The sequence below is a fragment of the Mauremys mutica genome, chromosome 1 (genome assembly GCF_020497125.1).
Source record: "Mauremys mutica isolate MM-2020 ecotype Southern chromosome 1, ASM2049712v1, whole genome shotgun sequence".
Classification (NCBI taxonomy): Eukaryota; Metazoa; Chordata; order Testudines; family Geoemydidae; genus Mauremys; species Mauremys mutica.
In genome coordinates, this window is record NC_059072.1 from 169,946,703 (window position 1) to 169,969,122 (window position 22,420).

The 22,420-nt window shown below is 42.1% G+C and overlaps 1 protein-coding gene across 1 annotated transcript in view; it reads right to left on the reverse strand.

Moving 5' to 3' along the window:
- Positions 1-4,091: 4,091 nt before the first annotated feature.
- IFT57 (intraflagellar transport 57) overlaps positions 4,092-22,420 on the reverse strand; it is a 33,840-nt gene continuing 15,511 nt past the window's right edge. The window contains exons 4-11 of the mRNA XM_045001946.1: positions 19,209-19,299; positions 15,370-15,438; positions 14,676-14,798; positions 11,550-11,621; positions 10,788-10,919; positions 8,249-8,311; positions 5,799-5,865; positions 4,092-4,482 (exon numbers count right to left, since the gene is read on the reverse strand). Coding sequence (XP_044857881.1) covers positions 4,304-4,482; positions 5,799-5,865; positions 8,249-8,311; positions 10,788-10,919; positions 11,550-11,621; positions 14,676-14,798; positions 15,370-15,438; positions 19,209-19,299 — 796 coding nt within the window. The 3' untranslated portion in view covers positions 4,092-4,303. The remainder of the gene's footprint in view (positions 4,483-5,798; positions 5,866-8,248; positions 8,312-10,787; positions 10,920-11,549; positions 11,622-14,675; positions 14,799-15,369; positions 15,439-19,208; positions 19,300-22,420) is intronic.

Here is a 22,420-nt window from a genome sequence, read left to right on the forward strand (position 1 = left end):
CAGTTATTGCCTACTCACTTAGAAAGCTGTTATCCCACCTACATAGCCACCAGAGACTGCTGAAGGGGCAGAAGCTTAATGATTCATTCAGAAGAATGCATCTCTACTACCCTGACAGCAAGGGGAATGAGCCCAAATCCTGGTGTGACACTTGCACTCACAATATTCTAGCCTGGAACTGAGAGTGTAACTAGCTGAACTGGAGAAACACTGTACACCGGATCATGCCAAAGACACTGAATCCGGTATTTGATGGGGTCCAGCAGGGCTTCAGAGCAGAATGGAACCCCAGGAGGATTTCTGGCTAAGCCAGAATTGCTCCTGAGGCTTAGGGGAACAAACGCTGGGTTGTCAGCTCTACCACACGTACATCCCCCCAGGGTACAACTCACAGGGTAGTTGGGCTATGAAGACTGGGCCTTCTTCGTGGGTGCAACTAGGGCTATTGGCCGCACCAGCCTGCAGCAGTGCTCATAGTCACAAGGAAAGGATTTTGGCTCCCCTATCAGAGCACCCAAAGTGGAGTCTCCTTGCACCTCTCCCATACCCCTTGTTCACTACTCCAAGTCTAAACACAATCGGTCCCTAGACCCATCATTCATTTCAGATCCTGATTATTCTAATTACACATTTTCTACATTCTGTTCTATTTCAGACAGCTGGCGTTTATAACACATTTTGGAAGAAGAGAGCTCTGCATAAATACTAAATATTAATGCTATTAATTATGCTTCTGCCCCCACAGTTATAAAAATGCTTTGGAACACGGATACATTGTATCCCTTTCCAGAACAACTGCTGCAGCTTCACAGAACGGTGCATTATTTGAGAGTGGAAAAAGCCATCACCACATCTTAATTTTATTAGCTACAAGCACTGAATCTTTTGTGTTGGATACATGAACCTCATGTGAAGTGACTGATTTAGCTTTAATTTTGCTTCTGCCTCCTGCATTGATCCATCAGTAGAATAAATGACATGGCTAATTGCCTTTTTTTTTTTTTTTTGAGCAGGCTTTCAAGCTGCCAAAGGCAGAACTCATCGCTATCCTTGTGCTTTTAGGAAGGGTGCAGTGACTATTTGTTAGCTCAATAAGAACGCCTTTAAAGCAAAATTGTGCCCTCCTTGTTATGCAAGCTTGGGCAGCTGTCTGCGCTGATCAGATGGTGATGTTAGGCCACATATCACCCATGAAATATCAATGGGAATTTCACATATAGACCAAAGGACAAAAATAGGGCCCTAATTTTCATTTGTGAAGACACAAAAGACAAACAATCCCACCCCGCCCACACACACCTGACAGCTATATTTTCTAGTTACTTTAGGATAAGGATATTTGCTTGGCCCAAAGTTAGAGACACTCATTTTTTCTTTAAATGAAAACATCCTCACCAACATCCTTTCACCAAGATGTTGAGCTTTGCTAGTGGTGTTTATCTTGCTCATCCAGCCTTCCAGGAGAAGTTACTGAGACCACCGAACCTTGTTTCATGGAGGTTTTCTCCATCACCCTTTGTTCATAAATGCAAGCTGATTAATGTCAGCAAAGCAGGGGGGGGGGTTTGCGGGAGAGACAGGGGTGTGTGCACACCCACCCACCCCCTTTATGCAGTACATCACATTCAACCCAAAAAGGATCTCAATGTGCTTTGCAGACTGCATAGAACGTGATTACTTTATCCACCAGTGAGATACAGACTTTTGAGGCATCATATGCAGCAGCAGCACTACACAGCAGTGGATTCAGGAAAGAAAATGAATGACAACTTTTCTAAATTAAGATGGTGGTGGGAAGATTTTGGTAGGCAGCAAAAAAGGTTAGAAATTGGTTTCCAGTGTGACTCAATGGATTTTTGTGAAGCTATTTGCACAGAAAAATTATAATACTTAGCATTTGTATGGTGCTTTTCATCCGTAAAGCTACTCTGCAAGAATGATGATTATCTGAATTTTTACAAATAGGAAAACTGAGGCACAGCATACTAAGCAACTTGCCAAAGGGTCCCATAGCAGATGTTCTGACTGAGTCACGTGACCATACCACTGGATCATGCAAATATTAAACTGACAAGGTCACTTTTATGATATCCTAATGATTGTAAAGGACGCTGAATCATGAACATACTAATTAGCTGTATTTAATGCCACTTTTTTGTTGGCATTATACCAGGGATGTACTTGGTGCATACTCAGTACACAATTAACTTTATCTTATAGTGTACTTAAGAAGGGGTAGTTATTTACTCCAGAGCAAGGCTTCTTTCCTCACCTCTGCCATCAATACCACCTAGAGAAGGGGCATCTCTGCTGCTATGTTGGTTTATTCCTGCTCCTTGCATTTCTCTTTCTGCTCCACACACCCTAATTGGACATCGCACATTTCTGCCTAATAAGGAGCTTGATTCCAATCTCAGTTACAATGACATATACCAGGAATAGCTATGGAGGTAGATAGAGTTAGTCTGCATTTATGATGGTGTAACAGAGAGCAGTGTCCAGCCCCAGGTGTATTAAAGGAAAGCAGTGGTAAATTAGGGTGATCACGTTTAAGAACAAAACATCATAAACCCAAGTGTTGTGTTTAATTCAGATGTAGCTGCTAAACAGTGCTTGGGGTGTTCTGAAATTTCAAAGGGGATGTGCGTAGGCCTTTATGTTTTTTGTAAGAGCATCCATAAAAAGAATAAAGCACCTCAGAACAAGGTATACGCAAACCACAGAGGAGCACTCATGGAACAATCATAGTAAAAAGGAAGGGAAGGGGTCATGCATCCACACACTCATTTAGGGCTCAATTGTGGCTTTGCCACTAGCCCAAAGTAATAGCAGTATATAGCTGGGCTGCCCCAGGATCAGGCTATGACTATCTCAGTCTGGTCCTTGGTTCCCCATTGGCCCAGGGAAGGAGTAATCTGTACTAGTCCTATACCCGACACACATTACTTCCGCCTCTGCGCCAGTGAGGCTGTGCGAGGCCTGCAGGCCGGGGGAAGGGGATGGAGCTAAGGCTCTACCACAATCCACCCCTCTGCATAGGGGAAGTAGCAACAACCCTGCATAAGGTGCTCCTCTCCCCCCCAGCCAAAAGCTACTACTGGCTACGCTCTACTACGTGGGTGGTAGCCAGGGTTATATTATGTCTTTATAGAAATAAACTAGGGGAACTACTTATTTCAGGAACGAGTGCATTATGAATATGTATCTGATCAAGACATCAAAGTCACAGGTTAAACTACTAGAAATGTAGAGAAAAACAACCTTTCCAAGGACATATGGCATAATATTCAACCTGTAACAATCTAGGAAGGCACGTCAAATTTAGAATTCCCCCAAATTGTGGCTGACTACACACAGATTCAGTCTCTCAGAAATATCAGCAATATGTTTCTTGAATTAAACAAATGTAAGCACTTTTCATCCACAGATCTCAACTGCAATTGTAAGGAGGAGTTTTAACTATTGTTGTCACAATCTTCTAGATAAATTTTACTGATGCATAGAGAAGTTACATGAACAACGCAATGTCTCACACAGCAAATCAATGGCAGAGCCGGGAATAGAAGCAAGGTCTTATGCATTTTTCAGGTGCACTTGACAGTAGACAATGCTGCCATGCTTATCAAAGTGAGGGACATGTAGGTCTTGATGGAGTCATGACACTAACAGCTGCCTTGCAAAGTACTGAGATTTTGATTTACAACAGCCCTGCTAATCTCATCAAAACCTCCTCAGAAGAGTCTGTCAATCACCCCCAATTGTGCCAAACAGGAAGGTTATTTTGTTCTATACATAAAATTCAAATGGGGGCTGGGAGGGGACCAAACAACTTACTTTCACTTGCAGCCAGAATCAGATTTGACCCAGGTCTCTAGAAAGGGTAGCGCTGTATTATTCCAATGTCAGCAATTAAATACTAATGTTAATCATATGTAAATGAGAATAAATAGCAGACATTTTAAATTCCTTTCAAGCCTTCAACAAGTAATTTTCTTTTACCACAGAATATGTAATCAAGGCTTGAAGATTATAGGCTGTGTCAATAGACTTTTATACTACTTAACATACGACAGTGCAGAAGAAGAGACAAGTTAGTTAATGAGAATTTATTAATGTATTTATAAAAGACTTGCAATAAGTTTGAAAGCTTTTAAGTCACAAAATTCAGCCTGGTTCCATTTATAGAGCCTGAAGTGCTATGTACACATCTGGAGCACCCTAAAATGCATGACAAGCATATTGTAAAAAAACAAGTTATAAATTATTTTTTTTAATCTGAAATACAAGTACATTCCAAGCAACTTTAATAGGCGCCTATTGTAGTTTCTGGAATCATAGTTGCATGCATATCTCTAGTCATATTTGATTTCTCCTTCAGCTTCGACTGGAGTAACGTGTGTTCCACTACACCAATCCTTATGTCCATCTGAACTGTTTCCTGCTTCAGTTTGGTTAAGGCCTGCTTAATTTTTACTAAAGGAGCTGTTTTAAACAAAAAAAAAAGGACAAATAGTACACGTGTTAGTCTCCTGTACGTGAAAGGCATTACTTTTCCAATAATTCACTCCCTTTGCTAACTGGAGAATGAACAAAAGGAGACATGATTCTACTAAGACATCATTTTTAGCACACAAGACATATTAAAAATAGAAATAAGTGGTGATAATTTTGCTGCCTTCTTGACATGTTGGATCTGATAATGTGCATAAAAATGAGAATAGGTTTTCCAATTTCATATTTTTTGTACAGCAATAACGCTCACCCCTCTACCTGAGGAGGCGTTCGGTGGAGCAGGGAGCAATGAAGACACTGTCAGGAGCTGGCAGTGGAAGATCTCAGCTAAGGCAGTGTTCCACATACCCCATTCCTTTTCCTCCCACCCCCTTGCACCTCTGCAAAGCAGACACTGCTTCTTCACCCATCCACACCACTCTTTGTGGAGCAAGGCATGTGGGGACGGGTTGGGGGGCAGCACAAGCTGCAGGTTCCAGGCTCTGGAGCTTGTTCTACCATCACCACTGTCATTGGGCAGGAAGGGTGGTATGAGGCCAGGTGATTAACTCTGTGTGGTGAGGGTAGAGTGTATACAGTTTGCTGCCAGGGTGAGATAGCTATTGCAGGTGGTTTATCACAGTTAGGCATCAGTAATTAAATAACATTGCAGTCCCTGTGTTTAACTCTATTAGGGTGTCTGTCTGATACTCTCCATGTCAGCGTCACAATTCCTTTTACATTTGAAATAGAGCAGGTTTATCAGCCAAAAGAGACTTTAAGACAGCAAAACATTTAAGCTTATATGACTTTTAGAATTAATTTAAAATAGAAACAGTACAACCATCACAAATACTAGAATGAATTTCTCTACCAGCTATAGGCCCAATCCTGTGAACACTTGCCACCAAACATAAATGCTTACTGCCATGAGCAAACTGATGGTAGTAAGTGTTTGCAGCATCAGGCCCTACATCACCAGCAGTGGGTTAGTTATGTTGTTATTCAAATTAGAGAGCCCATGAATTTTCTGAGATTTTTATGGTAAAATTCTCAAAAAACAAAATTTTGGAACCCAATGGGATTTAGACTCCTAAATGCCTAAGTCACTTTTGAAAGACTCCTAAATCACTTAGACTCCTTTGAAAATTTTACCTCTGATGTTTTCACTTATTTAGTAACTCATTCCTGCTTTTGTTTTGTTTATTTTTCATGTACCAGATTATTTTTCTGTAACCTAGGCCTGAATGTGCACTTGTTTCTCAGGGAATGGGAGTTTTTTTTTCCTGAGGAAGGCATGTACGTACCTCCATCGGTCATACTGCTTCCCTTCTCTTCCATTTCCTGCTTTACTTTTTCTAACACTTCAGTAATCTGAAATTGAAGAAACTGATATTAAGTGTGCATTATTTTTGAACTTCAATTAAAAAAAATTCTGAACTACAACATTAGTTTTACAAAAATGATTAATCTGTGTTCAGCATTGTAAATAGAGTAATAATATTTCTCAACGCCAAATTACTAATCTCAAACTGGATTTTTAATGTGAAAAAAAGAACAATACAAGTCATGCTACATGAGTAACATTTTGGCAGTGGCCTGGGGTTACTGTTTTGATGGGTTTCTCATCATACAGTAATAATAATAAAAAGTGAGGCATTTCAGTAACTGATGGAAGACAAGAACCACTGTTCTCTTGGAGAATGGTTGATGGAATAGCACTCCTGTCTACATTACAACAGATTAAGGATCACGTTTTCTGAGCTAGAAAGTGGTTTGCCAGGTGATGGTGGTTACTACAAAAAACAGGTTGGTTAAGGAATCCAGAGGGATGGTACCAGAATAAAAAGATAGACAATGAAAGCTCCTGGGATGTGTACATAAAGTTCATTGGGATGTCTCTGTATAGGAGTAAGAAAAACTTCAGCACTGATATTGTATATTGAAAGGTCTGCATGTACAGTAGTATTGTGTCTGTAGCATGGATTGTGAAAAGGGAGCAATCTCGTTCGCTAATAAAGCACTTTGACCATGATATGAAAATGAATGGGTTGGAACCACTAAGCCACATTTACCTCCCTATTTCAATATGTTCAGAGAGAGGAAAACATTTTCACTACACACCTAGGGTGTAATGGTATGTCCCAATGGGACATGTTCTGATCACAGCTATACCAGTGAAAATCTATATAGCACCAAATATATCTGGCTTTACTCCAGATATGCATTAATGTAACTGAGATTAGAATCTTGTCCAATATTCACACACTCAGTCATGCATTATTCTTTATTAGTTGCACACTAATTACCAAAGCACAAAAACATCATAAAGACTTCAAGTTCATATGGTGTTCTGTTTTTAAAAATTACTTCTGCTTTTAGGATGGAGCAGTATTAAACACTAACTTAAATATAAAATTGTACAATTTATTATTATTATTTTAAAACCGGCATAACTCTGCAGAGGTACTACACGCAGAAGACAGATTTGTACTATGAGAGAGACAAGGTGGGTGAGGTAATATTTTTTATTGGACCAACTTGTGTTAGTGAAAGAAACACGCATTCAAGCTCCACAGAGCTTTTAGCTCCAAAGCTTGTCTCTTTCACCAAGAGAAGCTGGACCAATAGAAGATATTACCTCATCCATCTAGTGTCTCTAACAATTAAAAAAAAATCTTAATAAACATTGTGATGATAGTTTCTAGTGTATTCTAGTAGTGTGATGAGATGGGGCTATAACAGAAATTTAGTCTTCTAGTGGATAAGGTTTTTTGTAACTTTAACCTAAATAGTAAAGGTTTCAGATTAGCACCTGTGCTAGGTCTGTATCCACAAAAAGAACAGAGAACACGTTCTCTGTATGTATATATATCTTCTTACTATATGTTCCATTCTATGCATCTGATGAAGAGGGCTGCAGCCCACGACAGCTTATGCTCAAATAAATTTGTTAGTCTCTAAGGTGCCACAACTACTCCTGTACTTTTTGCTAAGTAGTAAAGTTAGTAAGGGAATGAAATTTCCATAAAATGTTTTGATTTGGAGCACTGAAACAAAAGATTGACATTTGCAATCAAAACAAATTGATATTTTGAAACAAAACGTTTTGATTTTCCACATCAACATTTTGAAACAAAAAACACTTGGTTTCAAAATATTGCTTCAGATAAACCAAAAAATGTCACTGAAATTGACATTTTCCATCAGAAAAATTCAACAAAACCAGGTCTTTCAACAAAAAAAACCTTTGTATTAGAAAATTTTTGGCCCATTGTACCAAATGTTAACTTTTTAAATAAATATAAATAATAAAATTTCTGGTTTTCTCATCTTCAAAGCACTTTACAAACATTAAATCCTCAATACCCCAATGAGGCAGGTAAAATCTATATTTTATTTTATACATTTATATATTATTCTCCTTGGAGATGAGGGAAAACTACAGGGGAAATGTTAAGTAGCTTACCCACCTCACAGATAGAATCAGCAGCAGAGCTGGGATTAGAATTTCAGAATCTCTCTCTCAATTCTGGGCTCACAGTTCTAGACCACTTTCATGAAATGAACAAATTTCTAAACATTGATATGAAAAAGTACTTCATAAAAAAAAGTTTATTTCATAAAATGGTAAACCCCAATGTCAAATGACTGTGCACAATGGACTATTTTAGAAGTTAGAAAACAATGCATGAAAAATTGGAACTCTTTTCAGAATTAAGACCATAACACAAATTGTGTGAAAATATAATTTTACCTCAGAAAGAGTTCTAGTCCTTTCCGTTACTCCTCCACTTCCCTGTTGGTATTTCTCTTTGGCCTGGAAGAGAGAACACTTTCTGTATTATTGACAAAACAGAAACATATATACAGTAACTCCTCACTTAACGCTGTAATTATGTTCCCGAAAAATGTGACTTTAAGCAAAACAATGTTAAGCAAATCCAATTTCCCCATAAGAATGAATGTAAGGGGGGCGGGGGGTTAGGTTCCAGGGAAATTTTTTTCACCACACAAAAGACTATACATACACACACACAAAATATGTTTTAAAGAAACAATTTAATACTAGTACACCACAATGATGATTGTGAAGCTTAGTTGAGGTGGAGGAATCAGAGGGTGGAAGAGGGTGCGATATTTCCCAGGGAATGCCTTACTGCTAAATGATGAACTAGCAATTGGCTGAGCCCTCAATGGTTAACTCGTTGTTGTTAATGTAGCCTCACACTCCACAAGGCAGTATGAATGGAGGAAGGGGAGACAGCATGGCAGACAGAGACACACACCGTGTGTGTGTGTGTGTGTGTGTGTGTGTGAGAGTGAGAGAGAGAGAGAGAGAGAGAGAGAGAGAGAGATGTGCATTGCTCCTTTAAGTACGCTGACCCCCCTCTTGTTAAGTAGATCAGCAAGCTGAGACGGCAGCTGCTGCCAGGAAGCTCCCTCCGTCCTGAGCCCCGTCATGTGTCCCCCCTGCCCTATGGAAGATGGGGTAAGCGGGGGGCAGGAGCCTCCCTTCCCCCCGCTTGCACAGCAAGTGGGAGGCTCCCGGGAACAGCTCCAAGGCAGAGGGCAGGAGCAGCACATGGCAGTGGTGGGAGGGACAGCTGAACTGCCAGCAATTGATAGCCTGCTGGGTGGCTGCCACACAGGGAACTTAGGGAAATGGGGAGCTGATGGGGGGTTGCTGGTCCACCACCAGCTAGCTGCAACGGGCTGCTCTTCCTGCAAGCAGTGGACAAAGCAGGCAGCTGCCAAACGACGTTAGAAGGGAGCATAGCGCAACTTTAAACATGCATGTTCTCTAATTGATCAGCAACATAACAATGAAACAACATTAACCGGGACAACTTTAAGTAAGGATTTACTGTACTGCTTAGAGAATTTATTATTATACTTGCTCTTTTAGATCCCAATTCTGGAAATCCTCATTCATGTATGCAGTGCCAATGAAATCAACGGAGTGTGAGGAAGAGTTTGCAAGATCTGGCCCATATGTCTATCATTCAAGAATCTCAAAGCACCTTAACAAAATGGCAATTAAAGATCACAATGCTCATGTGAGGGAAGTAAGTTTACAGAACCACAGAGCGTGCAAGTGCCTTGCCCTAGACCACAGGGAATTTGTCAGAACTGGGATGGAACTCAGGCCCTCTTTTGAGAAAGAGGAAATGTAACGTGTCACCACTCAGGGTTTAACTGCACCTCTGCCACATCCATGTGCTGGATTCGGCCCCACAGACAAGTTCACACAAGACCTGGGGGGAGGCAGGGACGAGGAGGAGGAGCTCCCTCATAACTTTAAGCCCTGTGGTTAGGGTACTCACCTGGGATGTGGGAGACCCTCAGTTTGAGTCCCATCTCGGCCTGAGGGGGTGAAGGGGTTTTAACAGGTCTGACACCCTCTACCCTAGATGAGTGCCCTAACTATTGCATTATGGGGTGTGTGGCTGCCTCTTCTGTTGAAACTGTTGCTCTGGGTACAAATAATTAAAGAATCATTTGGGCTAGAGAAAGAGAGGGAGTACACATGAGAGTGACAGCGTAAGCATAATAATGACTCTGTAGCCTGGTGGTGAGAGTACTGACCTGGGATTTGGGAGAACCAGGGTCCAGTCCCCCTGCGCCAGTTACTCTAATCATTGATTGAAAGATTGAGAGCCCCCACACACCAAATTAGCCCAGAGCCCAGGGGTCAGGGCACTCACCTAAGAGCTAGCAGATCCCTGTTTAAATCCCTTCTCCCCACCTCAGATGGGGGGAGGGAGACTTGAACAGGGGGTCTCCCACATCCTAAGTGAGTACCCTAACCACTAAGCTAAAATTTATGAGGGAAGTTCTAGTCCTCCCCTGGCTTCTTGATAAAATGGCACAGGTGCCTAACTCCAGAAGAGGGAGAATCATTAGGCACCTCTCTGTAACTTGGATTTGGGTGCCTATATGTGTATGATGGGTAGGGGTTAGCACACATCGGCATCTACCATTAGTCAACTCAGGCAGCTTTCTGTCTAATATACTAGCTTTTATGAGTCACAGTCTAAGATGCCCCCTTTTCCCCCAGTCATTGCATAGGAACTCAGGCTTTGTTATCACAGCAATTTTCTAGGTGCCTAAAAGATAGATGTGATGCTCAGAGTCACCACGTCCAACTCCTTTTGTGCATCCAGGCCTTTGTCTTCTACCTACAGTCAGAGAGAGAAAGTAGATGTGGACTCTGCAGGCTGCACTGGATCCTTGGGCCATACTGTAGACAACTCAGCCCTACAAAAAGCAACAGCAATGGGTCAGTGCATTACCTCACTCAGCTGGGCTTGTGCCGTACGATATTCCTGAACCAAATGCTCCAACTGATTGTTGAGGTACTTTTCCCGACTGTTGACCTTTTCGAGGGTCCTACTGATTTCATTATGAAGTTTGTCAAGGTAACCCTAGAACATGATATTTTGTGGGTAAGATTATACTTTACATATAATGTATGAACACTGTTAAAACGCCTCTAATTCAGAAAGGATATTGAATCATATGAGTCTGAGATGGAAAAAAATTACTAGGACACTTGGCCTCTGGCCAGTGCAGAACTACACCTATGATAATGTTTACTAGTGTTTAGTTCAAATTCAAATTAGTTCCAGATTCAAATTTCTAAAGAAATGGTGCTTCTACCATTTCCCCTAAGATTATTCCAGTCTAATAAGTCTCACTGTCAGAAAGTTATTCTGATTACAGTATTTAGCCAAGTTTTCCTTTTAAAAATTCCCTCCACAGGATAGTCTTTAATAACTCCTCTCTATTTTCAGGATGTACACACTTCAAATACTTGTAGTCCGCTGTGTCCCCCATTACTTATCCTTGGACAAATTATACAACTTTACTTTTTCCCCCAATAATTTGTCCTTTGTCAATCCCACCAGACTACAATCATATTTGTTGCATTTCTCCATATTGCTGTAAAACAATCCCAAGAAAACTGAATCAAACAATTAATATATATCTAATCAAAGAAATCAGTTAAAAAATGCTAAGAGAACAGTAGAGTACTGTGCATGTACAAGACATACCCTAGTCTCTTTTAAAGCAGATTCGATTCCATCTTTGTGCTGATGCATTTGATCTACGTGGATTCTCCAATCCTAAAAATACATCAGAAAGATAATAAAATGTCTAAATTATAAATTCAGATAACAGCATAAGCATGCAAGAGCTCAAGAGGCTTGTATCCGATTCAAAGCTATTGTCCTACCTGCCTATATCATTGAGTACTGTTGCTGTGTTAAGTTACACAGCTGCCATGTTCCATCCCTTCAGGCAACTGCTTTATGGTGAAGTAATTAATCAGACTCCTAAATGTCACACTGTGACATTCATGTCCAAAACCAAATACCGAACATGTCTGAGGCCATACTCTCTGGAGTGTATCTGATCTTCATTAAAGTACTTCTGCTAGAAAACACTGAGATGGAGCCTTCCAGGCACAAATATTGAGACTATTGATTACAACTCCACTAGCTCTGTTAGGGCTCAGGCAGAGAAAGAGAGCATAACTAAAATGTCAAAAGACCTGCCAGTGTTCAAGTTGTCAGATCTTCCCTTTCCAATTCACCTCCAGAGTCATCAGGAGGAGAGAGAGGAAGGAAATGAAAAAGCAAGACTACCTGACCCCTTCTCTGTGAGGGCAGGGAAAAGAAAGGAGGGGGAAAACAAACAAACAAACAAACAAAAAAAAAACTTACCTCCAGCTGCTAATTGACAGCAAACGTACATAAACTACATATAGATTTGACAAAAATACCTAATAAAATATTACTCCATTTTCTAAAATCCACACACTAAACCATGGCCCAATCCTGCAAAACACTTTAAGCATGAGTAGCTGCACTGATGTCAATGAGAATACACATGTGCTTCAGTGTTTTGCTGGATTGGTGCCTATATGACATGAGACAGCTCACAGCTCCAGCAGTTGTTAAATCTCTGAGGCTTATTGCCTATAATCTTGCTCATGTCCAACACAATCTGTTCAGTAATTAGGAAAGGCTGCGAAAAAAAAAGATGAAATTTACACTGGCAGGTAGTAGAGGCTTAAAGTTTGGCAGTAGGTCACACGTGTCCTTTTTTTGGGCTGGTGAAAATTGGTTGTGATGTCAAATTTACAGGATTGGGTTGTTTAAAAAGAAAAAAAAAAGTACTTCAGATTTGCATACAGTAACTCCTCACTTAAGGTTGTATTTATGTTCCTGAAAAATGTGACTTTATGCACGACGATGTTAAGCAAATCCAATTTCCCCATAAGAATTAATGTAAAAGGGTGGGTGGGTGGGTGAGGGTTATGTTCCAGGGACATTTTTTTCACCAGACAAAAGACATATACATATACAGTGTAAGTTTTACAATATAAAACAGTTTGTTTATACAGCAATGAATGATTGTGAAGCTTGGTTGAGGTGGTGGAGAAAGAGGGTGGAATATTTCCCAGGGAATGTCTTGCTGCTAAATCATGAACTAGCACTCGGCTGAGCCCTCAAGGATTAATACCCTGTTGTTAATGTAGCCTCATACTCTACAAGGCAGCAAGGACTGAGGCAGGAGGGAGGAAACACAATAGATGTAGGGCAGTAGCTGCAAACACTTCCCTGCAGAAACTGAACATGATGAGCCCACGCTATCCAGCTGGAGCACACCACTCCCTCCTCCTAACAGCACATGCATGGCTGCACAGGTGCCGACTTTCCAAAGTGCTGGGGCTGCATGCATGAGTGAGAGAGAGATGTGCATTGCCCCTTTAAGGACGCTGACCCCACTTCAAGTACATTGCCCTTTTAAGCAGATCAGCCAGTTCACACAGGAAGCAACAGCTTCCAGCAAGCTCCCGCCCTTCTGTCCCTGAGCCCTGTCCCCCTCCTCTGCTTTGTGGAGAGGGAGTGGGGGGGGAGGGGCAGGAGCAGGGGGACATCCTGAGATCAGCACCCTTCTTCCCTCCTCCCTCAGCAAGCAAAGCTCCAAGGCAGAGGGCAGGGGCAGGAGCAGGATGGCAGTGAGGGGAGGGCCACCTGAACTGCTGTCGGGCAGCTGCCAAGCCACATACCTTACAGGGAATTTAGGGGAGCTGATGGGGGAGGGGCTGCTGGCCCCCTCTGGTTCTAATCCCAAGGAGGGGCTGCTCTTCCAGAGAATCCTGCAAGCAGTGGACAAAGCAGGCAACTGCCAAGACGTTATAAGGGAGCATTGTGCAACTTTAAACGAGCTTGTTCCCTAATAGATCAGCAACGTAACAATGTTAACTGGGACGACGTTAAGTGAGGAGTTATTGTACTTTTCATAACACGCTCTGTTAATAATCTACCAATCTTCCATTGGTTCTGAGCGTGTATGCACAACTTATGAACCTGTAGAGAGTATGAAGTGTAATGCTCTTCTTTATACTGAGTGGGAGAGGCCAGAGAGGAAAGGAAACCTGCCTCCAGTTAGGGAAGCTCTCAGAGCACTAAAGCATAGAGACTAGGACAATGAATCCTCTTCCTCCTGTGTTTAACATGGGAGATAGTGCTCTGGGTTGGGAACGAGCAGATCATGCATTGTAGTCTAGACTCTTGCACTGATTGGCTTTAACAACATTCTACACTTCACAGCTCACATTTAGCAAAGCTTCATTCCTCTATAGTAAGAGACAGATACCATGCTCCCCTTGGCCATTTAATAAATGGGCTGAGGACCAGACGGAGGCGGCCCAAACTTAGAAAAGTTTGTAGCCGTGCTAGGACTAGAATCTACGCCTCTCATGTGGCTGACACAAAAAGTACCATCCAACAGTAATCCATGTGTTTGCTGTATTTCTGTAACTGTCCCAATAAAACCTTTTATTTGAAGCCAAATTAAAGGTTCAACCTGAAAAGTGTTTTCATGTTTTAAAAAGTTTCCACTGGAATTCAATTACACATTAGCAAATGACTTAAATGCTCTGATATTAGTACAGTAGAAATTACTGTAAAATATTAGAAAAACATTAAAATAAATAATTCTCTCTCAGATCTCTTGCAGGGGACAGCAAGTTACAGGTAGTTTTGGAACATCTCACTGTAAATTATTGAGTGTTGTTTAAAGACTGGGATATATAAAAATGGCAGATATTCACCATAAACTGCGTATTCAATTCATTTATACCAAAGCATACACATGTTCTTACACACCTTATTGTCAGTTCTGATTGTAACTTTCAGTTGTGGCAGAACACGTTCCACTTCCAGGTTCCACTCTGCTGCATCTGTTGTGGACTCTAAAATTTCTTCTTGTTTTGTAGATTCATTCATATCCTAAACAAACATTTCAAGGTTTCTAAATTTCAAAAGAAAACAATTGCTAGGTGATCAAGTTACAATGGCTTAAGACATTCAGAACAAGGAGAAATATTCATGCTTAGGAAAATTTACAACAATTTGATTTATATTATTTCATGATTTATTGCTGTTCCTTTAAGTATTAGGATTTAAAGCATCTTATCTGATTTAATAAAATATTAAAATGAATGAATAAAGTATTACCAGTAAGATAACAGACACGAAACTATTTTGGATCCAATTAAAAAAAAAAAAAAGATACGTACATAGAAACAAGGTGCTATTTAAGTTCTTGGAAGCTGATTCTTCAAGATTCGCATAACTTTGAGAGTTTCTGAAGTTTAGAAACCTGATGTATTTGAGTCTTTTAAAATAAGCTGGTCCTCTATAGTTAGTATGTTTTTGATATTTAGACTATATTAATATTGACAAAAATCAAGTGACAGCCTTTATTCATAACAAATTGTAAAACCAATGTAAATAAGTTATGGTTTAAGGTGTAAAGATCTGCTATATTTTATCAGGGTGCTAATAGGTAATAACTTACCGATCTATAGGTTTGTGCCTTTAGAACATTCAGATCAATAAAGTTCTCTTCATTGTCTGTCTCTTCTTCCTTAAAAGAAAAGTTGCAGAACATGTGATTAGTAAATACTGTATTATTTTCCTTCAAAAACCTCCGCTTTTCCTGAACTAAAGCAGAACAAATAATATTTTTCAAGTTTTTGTAAAATAACGTAGTTTTTGAAAGTACAGCTTGTGTTTACTGAAATTCATGAGGACATGCAGCATCTTTGGGTAGCATGTTTCTTTTATAGAAGTTAGATTTAAGATGGGATTTTAAAGGGGAAATAAGGGAGTGTAGTGAGTCGGTGGGGCTCCCCTCCTGCCCAGCAGAGGGAGCTCCCTCTCTGACACCCAAGGGGGCGGAGCTACTACCACCAGTCCCCGCCCCCCGTAAGTCAAGGGGCGGGACAGGAAGTAGAAAAGCCGGCCGCCAAAGCTCAGTCAGAGCCCAGCCACCGCGGGGAGCAGACGTTCCGGCGGCAGCTCCTGACTGGGAACCCTTCAGGGCCCGAGGCAGCTGTCCTGACTGGCCGGAGCTTCCCCGTGCCCGGTACGACGAGGAGCCACCGGAGCTTCCCCGTGACCGGTACCCGGAGGAGCCGCTGGAACTCCCCCGCGCCCACTACGAAGAGGGGCTGCTGGAGCTCCCCCAGCCTTGCTGCTACCCGGAGGAGCCACCTGAGCACGCCTGGCCAGACTTCCTGGAGGAGCTGCCGGATCTGCCACCAAGCCCTGGTCCCGAGGAGCCTATGCAGTTAGACTGGCCTGGATCCGGCACGACCGATGAGGTAGGCCCTGAGGGGGATATGGACAGTAGCCCGGGGGTAGCCGACCCCTGTCAGGCTACAGAAGCAGAGGTCCCGATGTCGGTGTGTTGCGGTCAGGACCCCACTGACCAGCGGCAGTGATAGCCGCTGCTAGGGCTCCGGGCTGGGACACAGTGGAGTGGGCGGGCCTGTGTCCCCCCCTGCCACCCCACTCACGGGTGGCAGTTTTCCCCCTCACCCAGGTAAGGACCTGGGCCTATACGCCTATTGACTAATTTGCTGCTCGCCCCTGCTTCACAGGGCCTGAGCTCATTGACTAGTTGCTGCTCGCCCCTGCTTCACAGGGCCTGAGCTCATTGACTAGTTGCTGCTCACCCCCTGCTTCACAAGGGCCTGAGCTTATTGTTTTGCACTGCTGCTCAGCCCCTGTACCGAAGGGCCTGAGCGTTCTAATACTGTTTCCTGTCGCTCAGCCAGCTAGAGGAGACAAGGAGCGAGTCGGTGTGGCTCCCCTCCTGCCGACAGGAGGGTCGAGCCCCGGCGCAACCAATTACAGGGAGCTAGGTGTTCAGTTCCCAAGACTCTTGAAAAACCACAGCCTTAATTCATTTGTCAAATGGAAGTTACATTCCAGACAGCACAACAAGTGGCATAGTATATTACATTAACACACACAAGGAAGATCTACTCCAAGGATCAGATTAGTATTGGTGTAAATGACTAAATCTACACTTCACACCAGTGCAAAATTTGGCCCTTGGGCACAATTCAGTTACCTTTAAGCTCTGCCAGGCAGGGATTTTTTTTGACATGTATTTGTACAGCATGTAACACAGTGAGGGTCTGGTCTGTGACTGAGCACTACCATAATATAAATAATAATAGTTGTGAGAACCAAAAACTAAATTGGGGCTTTAGGATCTACCAGCTAATATTCCCCAAGGAGTCTTCACCCTTGTTACTTATTAAAAGAAATATGACTCAGTACCAGTTTTATAAATTTTATTAAAACTATTACACATAAAATTAAGAAAGCATATCACTAAAACTAAACTATTGACACTACTAAACTAAATTAAAAGTTAAAGTGCATTGGATTGGAATTAAATCATTACATTAATACAATAAATATTCCTTATAATTCCAAAAAAGAATCTAAGGAGGTGGTTTTCCATTGGTTAAAAACCCCAACTAAAGAGTTTTACCATTGGCAATAAAATCAAAATGTAGAGCTGGCTGAATATTTTATAACGGAAACCAAATTATTGATTAAAGTCTTCTAAACCACAACCTCAAAGTCAAATATAAGATTCCTCCTGTGTGGTTTTCCTCTCCCCAACACAGATCACACAGCCTCAACAAAAATACTCTAGTGAGTGGAAGTTCGACAATTCTTGACAGTTTACAGCTGACAGCTTAAGTTTCTTAGGTTTCTCAGATGCAGAACACACTTTTACTGAACACCTAGGAGGCTAAGTTTAGGATTGTTTAAAATCTGAGGAAGTTTCTTTCTTGTGCCTTCCCTGTGTAGATTTTCTGGCTACTCATACACACATGCACCTATACAACCACACTTTCCCAACCAACAAAAACAAAAGAAAAAATAAAAATGTGATACGTAAGATAACAGGGGTTTGCAAACTCTTCAACTATTGCAGTTCTCTAGACTCTTCTGCCATAGGATCCGGGACTGCAGTCAAAGAGCCAGATGATGTTACTAACACAGTACTTCTCACTAGTTGGACCTTGTCGGGGGCAGGGAGACCGGTCAAAAACCTTACATAGCACATTAGTCAATGTCTTGACTTCCTTTCCCTAGACTGCCTGGCCTTAGGTCTCAGGAACACATCTTCCCTCAGGTGGTTTATTGACCCAACAGGGGAGGCTTCTTTACTTTTACCCTTAATTCTTTTGGCTTGTAAATTGTGCTTACTCAGCCTGGCCACACCTCTCTCCAACACCTTTCAACAAATCAGATGCCAGGCTAATTCATGTTTGAGTTAGGTCATGTTTAGCTAGCATCATATTCGGGAAAAGTACTGCTTAAACCAGGAATTAAAACAAATATTCAATGTTTGCATGCCACAGAGGCTGCATATCCATGACACCCAGAAAATCAAAAACACAGAATGGAGGCCACTTTTGAAGATGCTGACATGACCTCATCCAGATGAAAAGATCCTGTGATGATGTCATACCACCGGTTTAGGGAAAATTAGACTCAAGTCCTATAAAAATATCTGAGTGAAAAAGACCTTTAGCAACCAAACAGCCACTCAACATCCATCCATCAGCAGAAATTAAATACGTCTTAAGTCCAGTTATCACAATCGTTTGTTAACAATGCAGCCTACAATAATCTTTATATTTAGGAATTAGGCGATAGGAATTTTACAGATGAACAGAAAAAGAAACACCAAAGTAAATGAGCGTAGAACCCATTTACAACAGAAATAAACCTCTGAATAATTAAAGTCTGTGGAAAGACTTCCTTTGGAATTGGATTGGACTCAGGTTGCAAATGCTTCATTCAGGAAATATATCTTGTTCTGCAATTTCCGTTTAGGTTTCTAGACTATTTGTGTAAATAAGGGTTGTGGGATTGGGCCCTGTATTTGTGAAGTGGTGTGAGACTTTTTAGCAATAAGCCAGATCCTGAAGTCCTTGCTCAAACAAACTCCAATTAACATCAATAAGAGAGTTTGCCTCAGCAGAAACAAAGCACCTCTGGATTCAGTCCCATAGGAAATAAGGTATTTATTTCTATTCCACCATAAATGTCTATGATGCTTTACAATACCTGTACGTGCAGATAAAGACAGAGGGTCTGCCCTGTAAGGTTTACAGTCTAGAGTACTATGCTCTAAATTAAATTAAATAAAAAACGAACAAGGGGAAGTAAAGAGGAGCTAACAACACAGGAAAGTCTAGGGGAAAAAAAAAAAGGATGAGGGCATAGACAACAACAAAACAATAAAATAAATAACACTAGAACAAAAAGAAAAGGCTCACTGTTGATAAGTACAACTGGAAAAAAATCATATGGACCTACCTCAATTTCTTCCTCCAGTTTATTAAGTGTCAATTCCGCATCATCTTCTGTTATTGCTTCTTCTTCTAGCTCCTCTGTTGGGTATGCTGGTCTGAAACAACATACACATTCATGGAATGTTACAGCTTTCAAGCCACACAATAAATGTACTTCTCAAGAACAACTATAAGCAAACAAAATTCTTAGGAGAGTTATGGATGCTGACTATGCCCAGCTATAATGAAGCACAGTGATGAGGAATTTACATAGGACACAACATATTAGAGACTTGACCTGAAAACAATTGACTAGTCTAGGCTTAGGCCTGGTCTACTCTACGGGATTAGGTCGAATTTAGCTGCATTAGGTCAATTTAAAAATGAATGCGTCCACACACCCCACTTCTGTACTCCTCCCGGTGAGGGGAGTAGTGCTAAAATTGACTTTGCTGGGTCGAATTTTGGGTAGTGCGGATGCAAATCGACAGAATTGGCCTCCGGGAGCTATCCCAGAGTGCTCCATTGTGACTGCTCTGGATGGCACTTTGAACTCCAATGCACTAGCCAGGTACACAGGAAAAGCCCTGAGAACTTCTGAATTTCATTTCCTGTTTGGTCAGTGTGGCGAACTCAGAAGCACAGGTGACCATGCAATCCCCCCAGAATCGTAGAGCGTAGAATGTTTCTACGCTCCCCCTATCATCTCCATCCCTGAAGTTATTGCAGATTAGAAGGCAAAAAAAACGAACTCGATGACATGATTTCCAAGCTCATGCAGTCGTCCAGCACTGATTGCCTCCATGCATTAAGCTGTGCCCTTTCAGTGGCAGAGGCCAGGAAAGAATTAAGTGAGCGCGAAGAGCGGAGGCAGGACGCAATGCTAGGGCTTATGGGAGAGCAAACGGACATGATGAAGCGTCTGTTGGAGCTGCAGGAAAACCAACAAGAGCACAGACCCCCGCTGTATAACCACCTGCCCTCCTCTCCATGTTCCATAGCCTCCTCACCCAGATGCCCAAGAACGTGTTGGGAAGGCTCTGGGGACACAGCCACTCCACTCCAGAGGATGGCCCAAGCAACAGAAGGCTGTCATTCAAACAGTTTGTGTTTTAGTGTGGCTACAATAAGCAATGTGGCCTTGTCCTTCACTCCTCCCCCACCCTACCTGGGCTACCTTTGCCGTTCTCTTTTTTTAATTAATAAAGAAAGAATGCATGGTTTCAAAACAATAGTTACTTTATTTTGAAGGGGGGGGGAGGGAAGGTGGTTGGCTTACAGGGAATTAAAATCAACGAAGGGGGTGGGTTTGCATCAAGGAGAAACACACACACAACTGTCACACCAAAGTCTGGCCAGTCATAAAACTGGTTTTCAAAGCCTCTCTGATGCATAGCGCGCCTTGCTGTGCTCTTCTAATCGCCCTTGTGTCTTGCTGCTCAAAATCGGATGCCAGGCAATCTGCCTCAACTTCCCACCCTGCTATAAATGTCTCCCCCTTACTCTCACAGATATTATGGAGCACACGGCAAGCTGCAATAACAATGGGAATTGTTGGTCAGACCTCAGCACAACCAACAGCACCAGCGAGCTTCTAAACGTCCAAAGGCACATTCTACCACCATTCTGCACTTGCTCGGCCTATAGTTGAACTGCTCCTTACTACTGTCCAGGCTTCATGAACGGATCCCCTGAGCTAGTCGCTGGGGAGCAGGAGAGCAGAGCTGCAGGGGAAGTGATGGAGCCATACACCATGCCCTGGAGGTTGCTAGGAGCGGGGCAGGGAAGACATTCCCAGAACACCCGGCCAAGCTACATGTCCAACGAGGAGGGTTACCAGTCCTACTGCACCGTCTGCTGCCAGCAGCACCCAGGAGGACCAGTGTGGATCCCCCAAGCTCGTTGCTGGGGAGCCGGAGAGCAGAATTGCAGTGGAAGCGGTGGATGAGGACGGTTAGCAGTCCTACTGCACCGTCTGCTGCGAAGGCAAGGAGCTGCTGCTGTGTAACAATGCCAGCTGCTGCAGGTGCTTCTGTGTTGAATGCTTGGAGGTCCAGGTAGGGCAGCCAAGGCAAAAGAGCAAGAGCCTTAGATCTGCTATATGTCTCAACCACAGAAGTGCTATGGGGTGTTACAGCGCCGACTAGACTGGAATGTACGGTTGCAAGACTTCTTCACCAGCGACAAAGGACAGGAATATGATGTACCTAAAATCTAAAAAGGCCCATTCATTTCCCAGAGTCACTACCCTTAATAACAATGTCAATGATTGCATTGGCTACTTGGATCACAGCAGCCCCCACAGTAGACTTGCCCACAATAGCAGCGGTGACAGTGAGCTGAGCAGGTTCCATGCTTGCCATGGTATGGCATCTGCATGGGTAACTCAGGAAAAAAGGCACAAAACGATTGTCTGCCGTTGCTTTCACGGAGGGAGGGGCGACTGACGACATGTACCCAAAACCACCTGCAACAATGTTTTAGCCCCATCAGGTATCGGGAGCTTAACCCAGAATTCCAACAGGTGGCGGAGACTGTGGGAACTGTGGGATAGCTACCCACAGTGAACTGCTCCGTAAGTCAATGCTAGCTACGGTAGTGAGGGCGCACTCCGCCGACTTAATGCGTTTGCATATCTCCACACTAATCGACTGTATAAATTCGATTTCTAAAAATCAACTTCTATAAAATCGACCTAATTTCATAGTCTAGACATACCCTTAGAACTCAATGCATGGATTCATTATTGTGCCAAACAGTACAATTTCTCTGTTGTGAAGACACCTAGGGATTAGGTTCAGATTCATTTTCACTTGTTACTTAACCTTAGAGGATTCAAGCACGAGTCACTACAGATTAATTTTTGTCTTATTGACGTTTAAGTGATACGTAATAGTAAACAGTATACTTTAGCCATCACATTAATTTCCTCTGTACCATTTCAGAGCCAAACTAAGGATTTTTTTTTAAACAAAATTTCACTTCTTGGAAATTCCTCTCCACTCATCTTTCTCCCAAATTTTCCTTCTGATCACAATATGTATTGAGCTTATTGTTTAATTGCATCTAGACTCTACAGTTCACCTTACTTACCATTGAAAAAGCCAGAAATTAGGTATTGAGACTTTATAACAAGGCATCAATCAATAAGTCAATACTCAAGTGTTTGATAGCAAAAGATAATACACCTCTACCCTGATATAACGTGACCCGATATAACACGAATTTGGATATAAC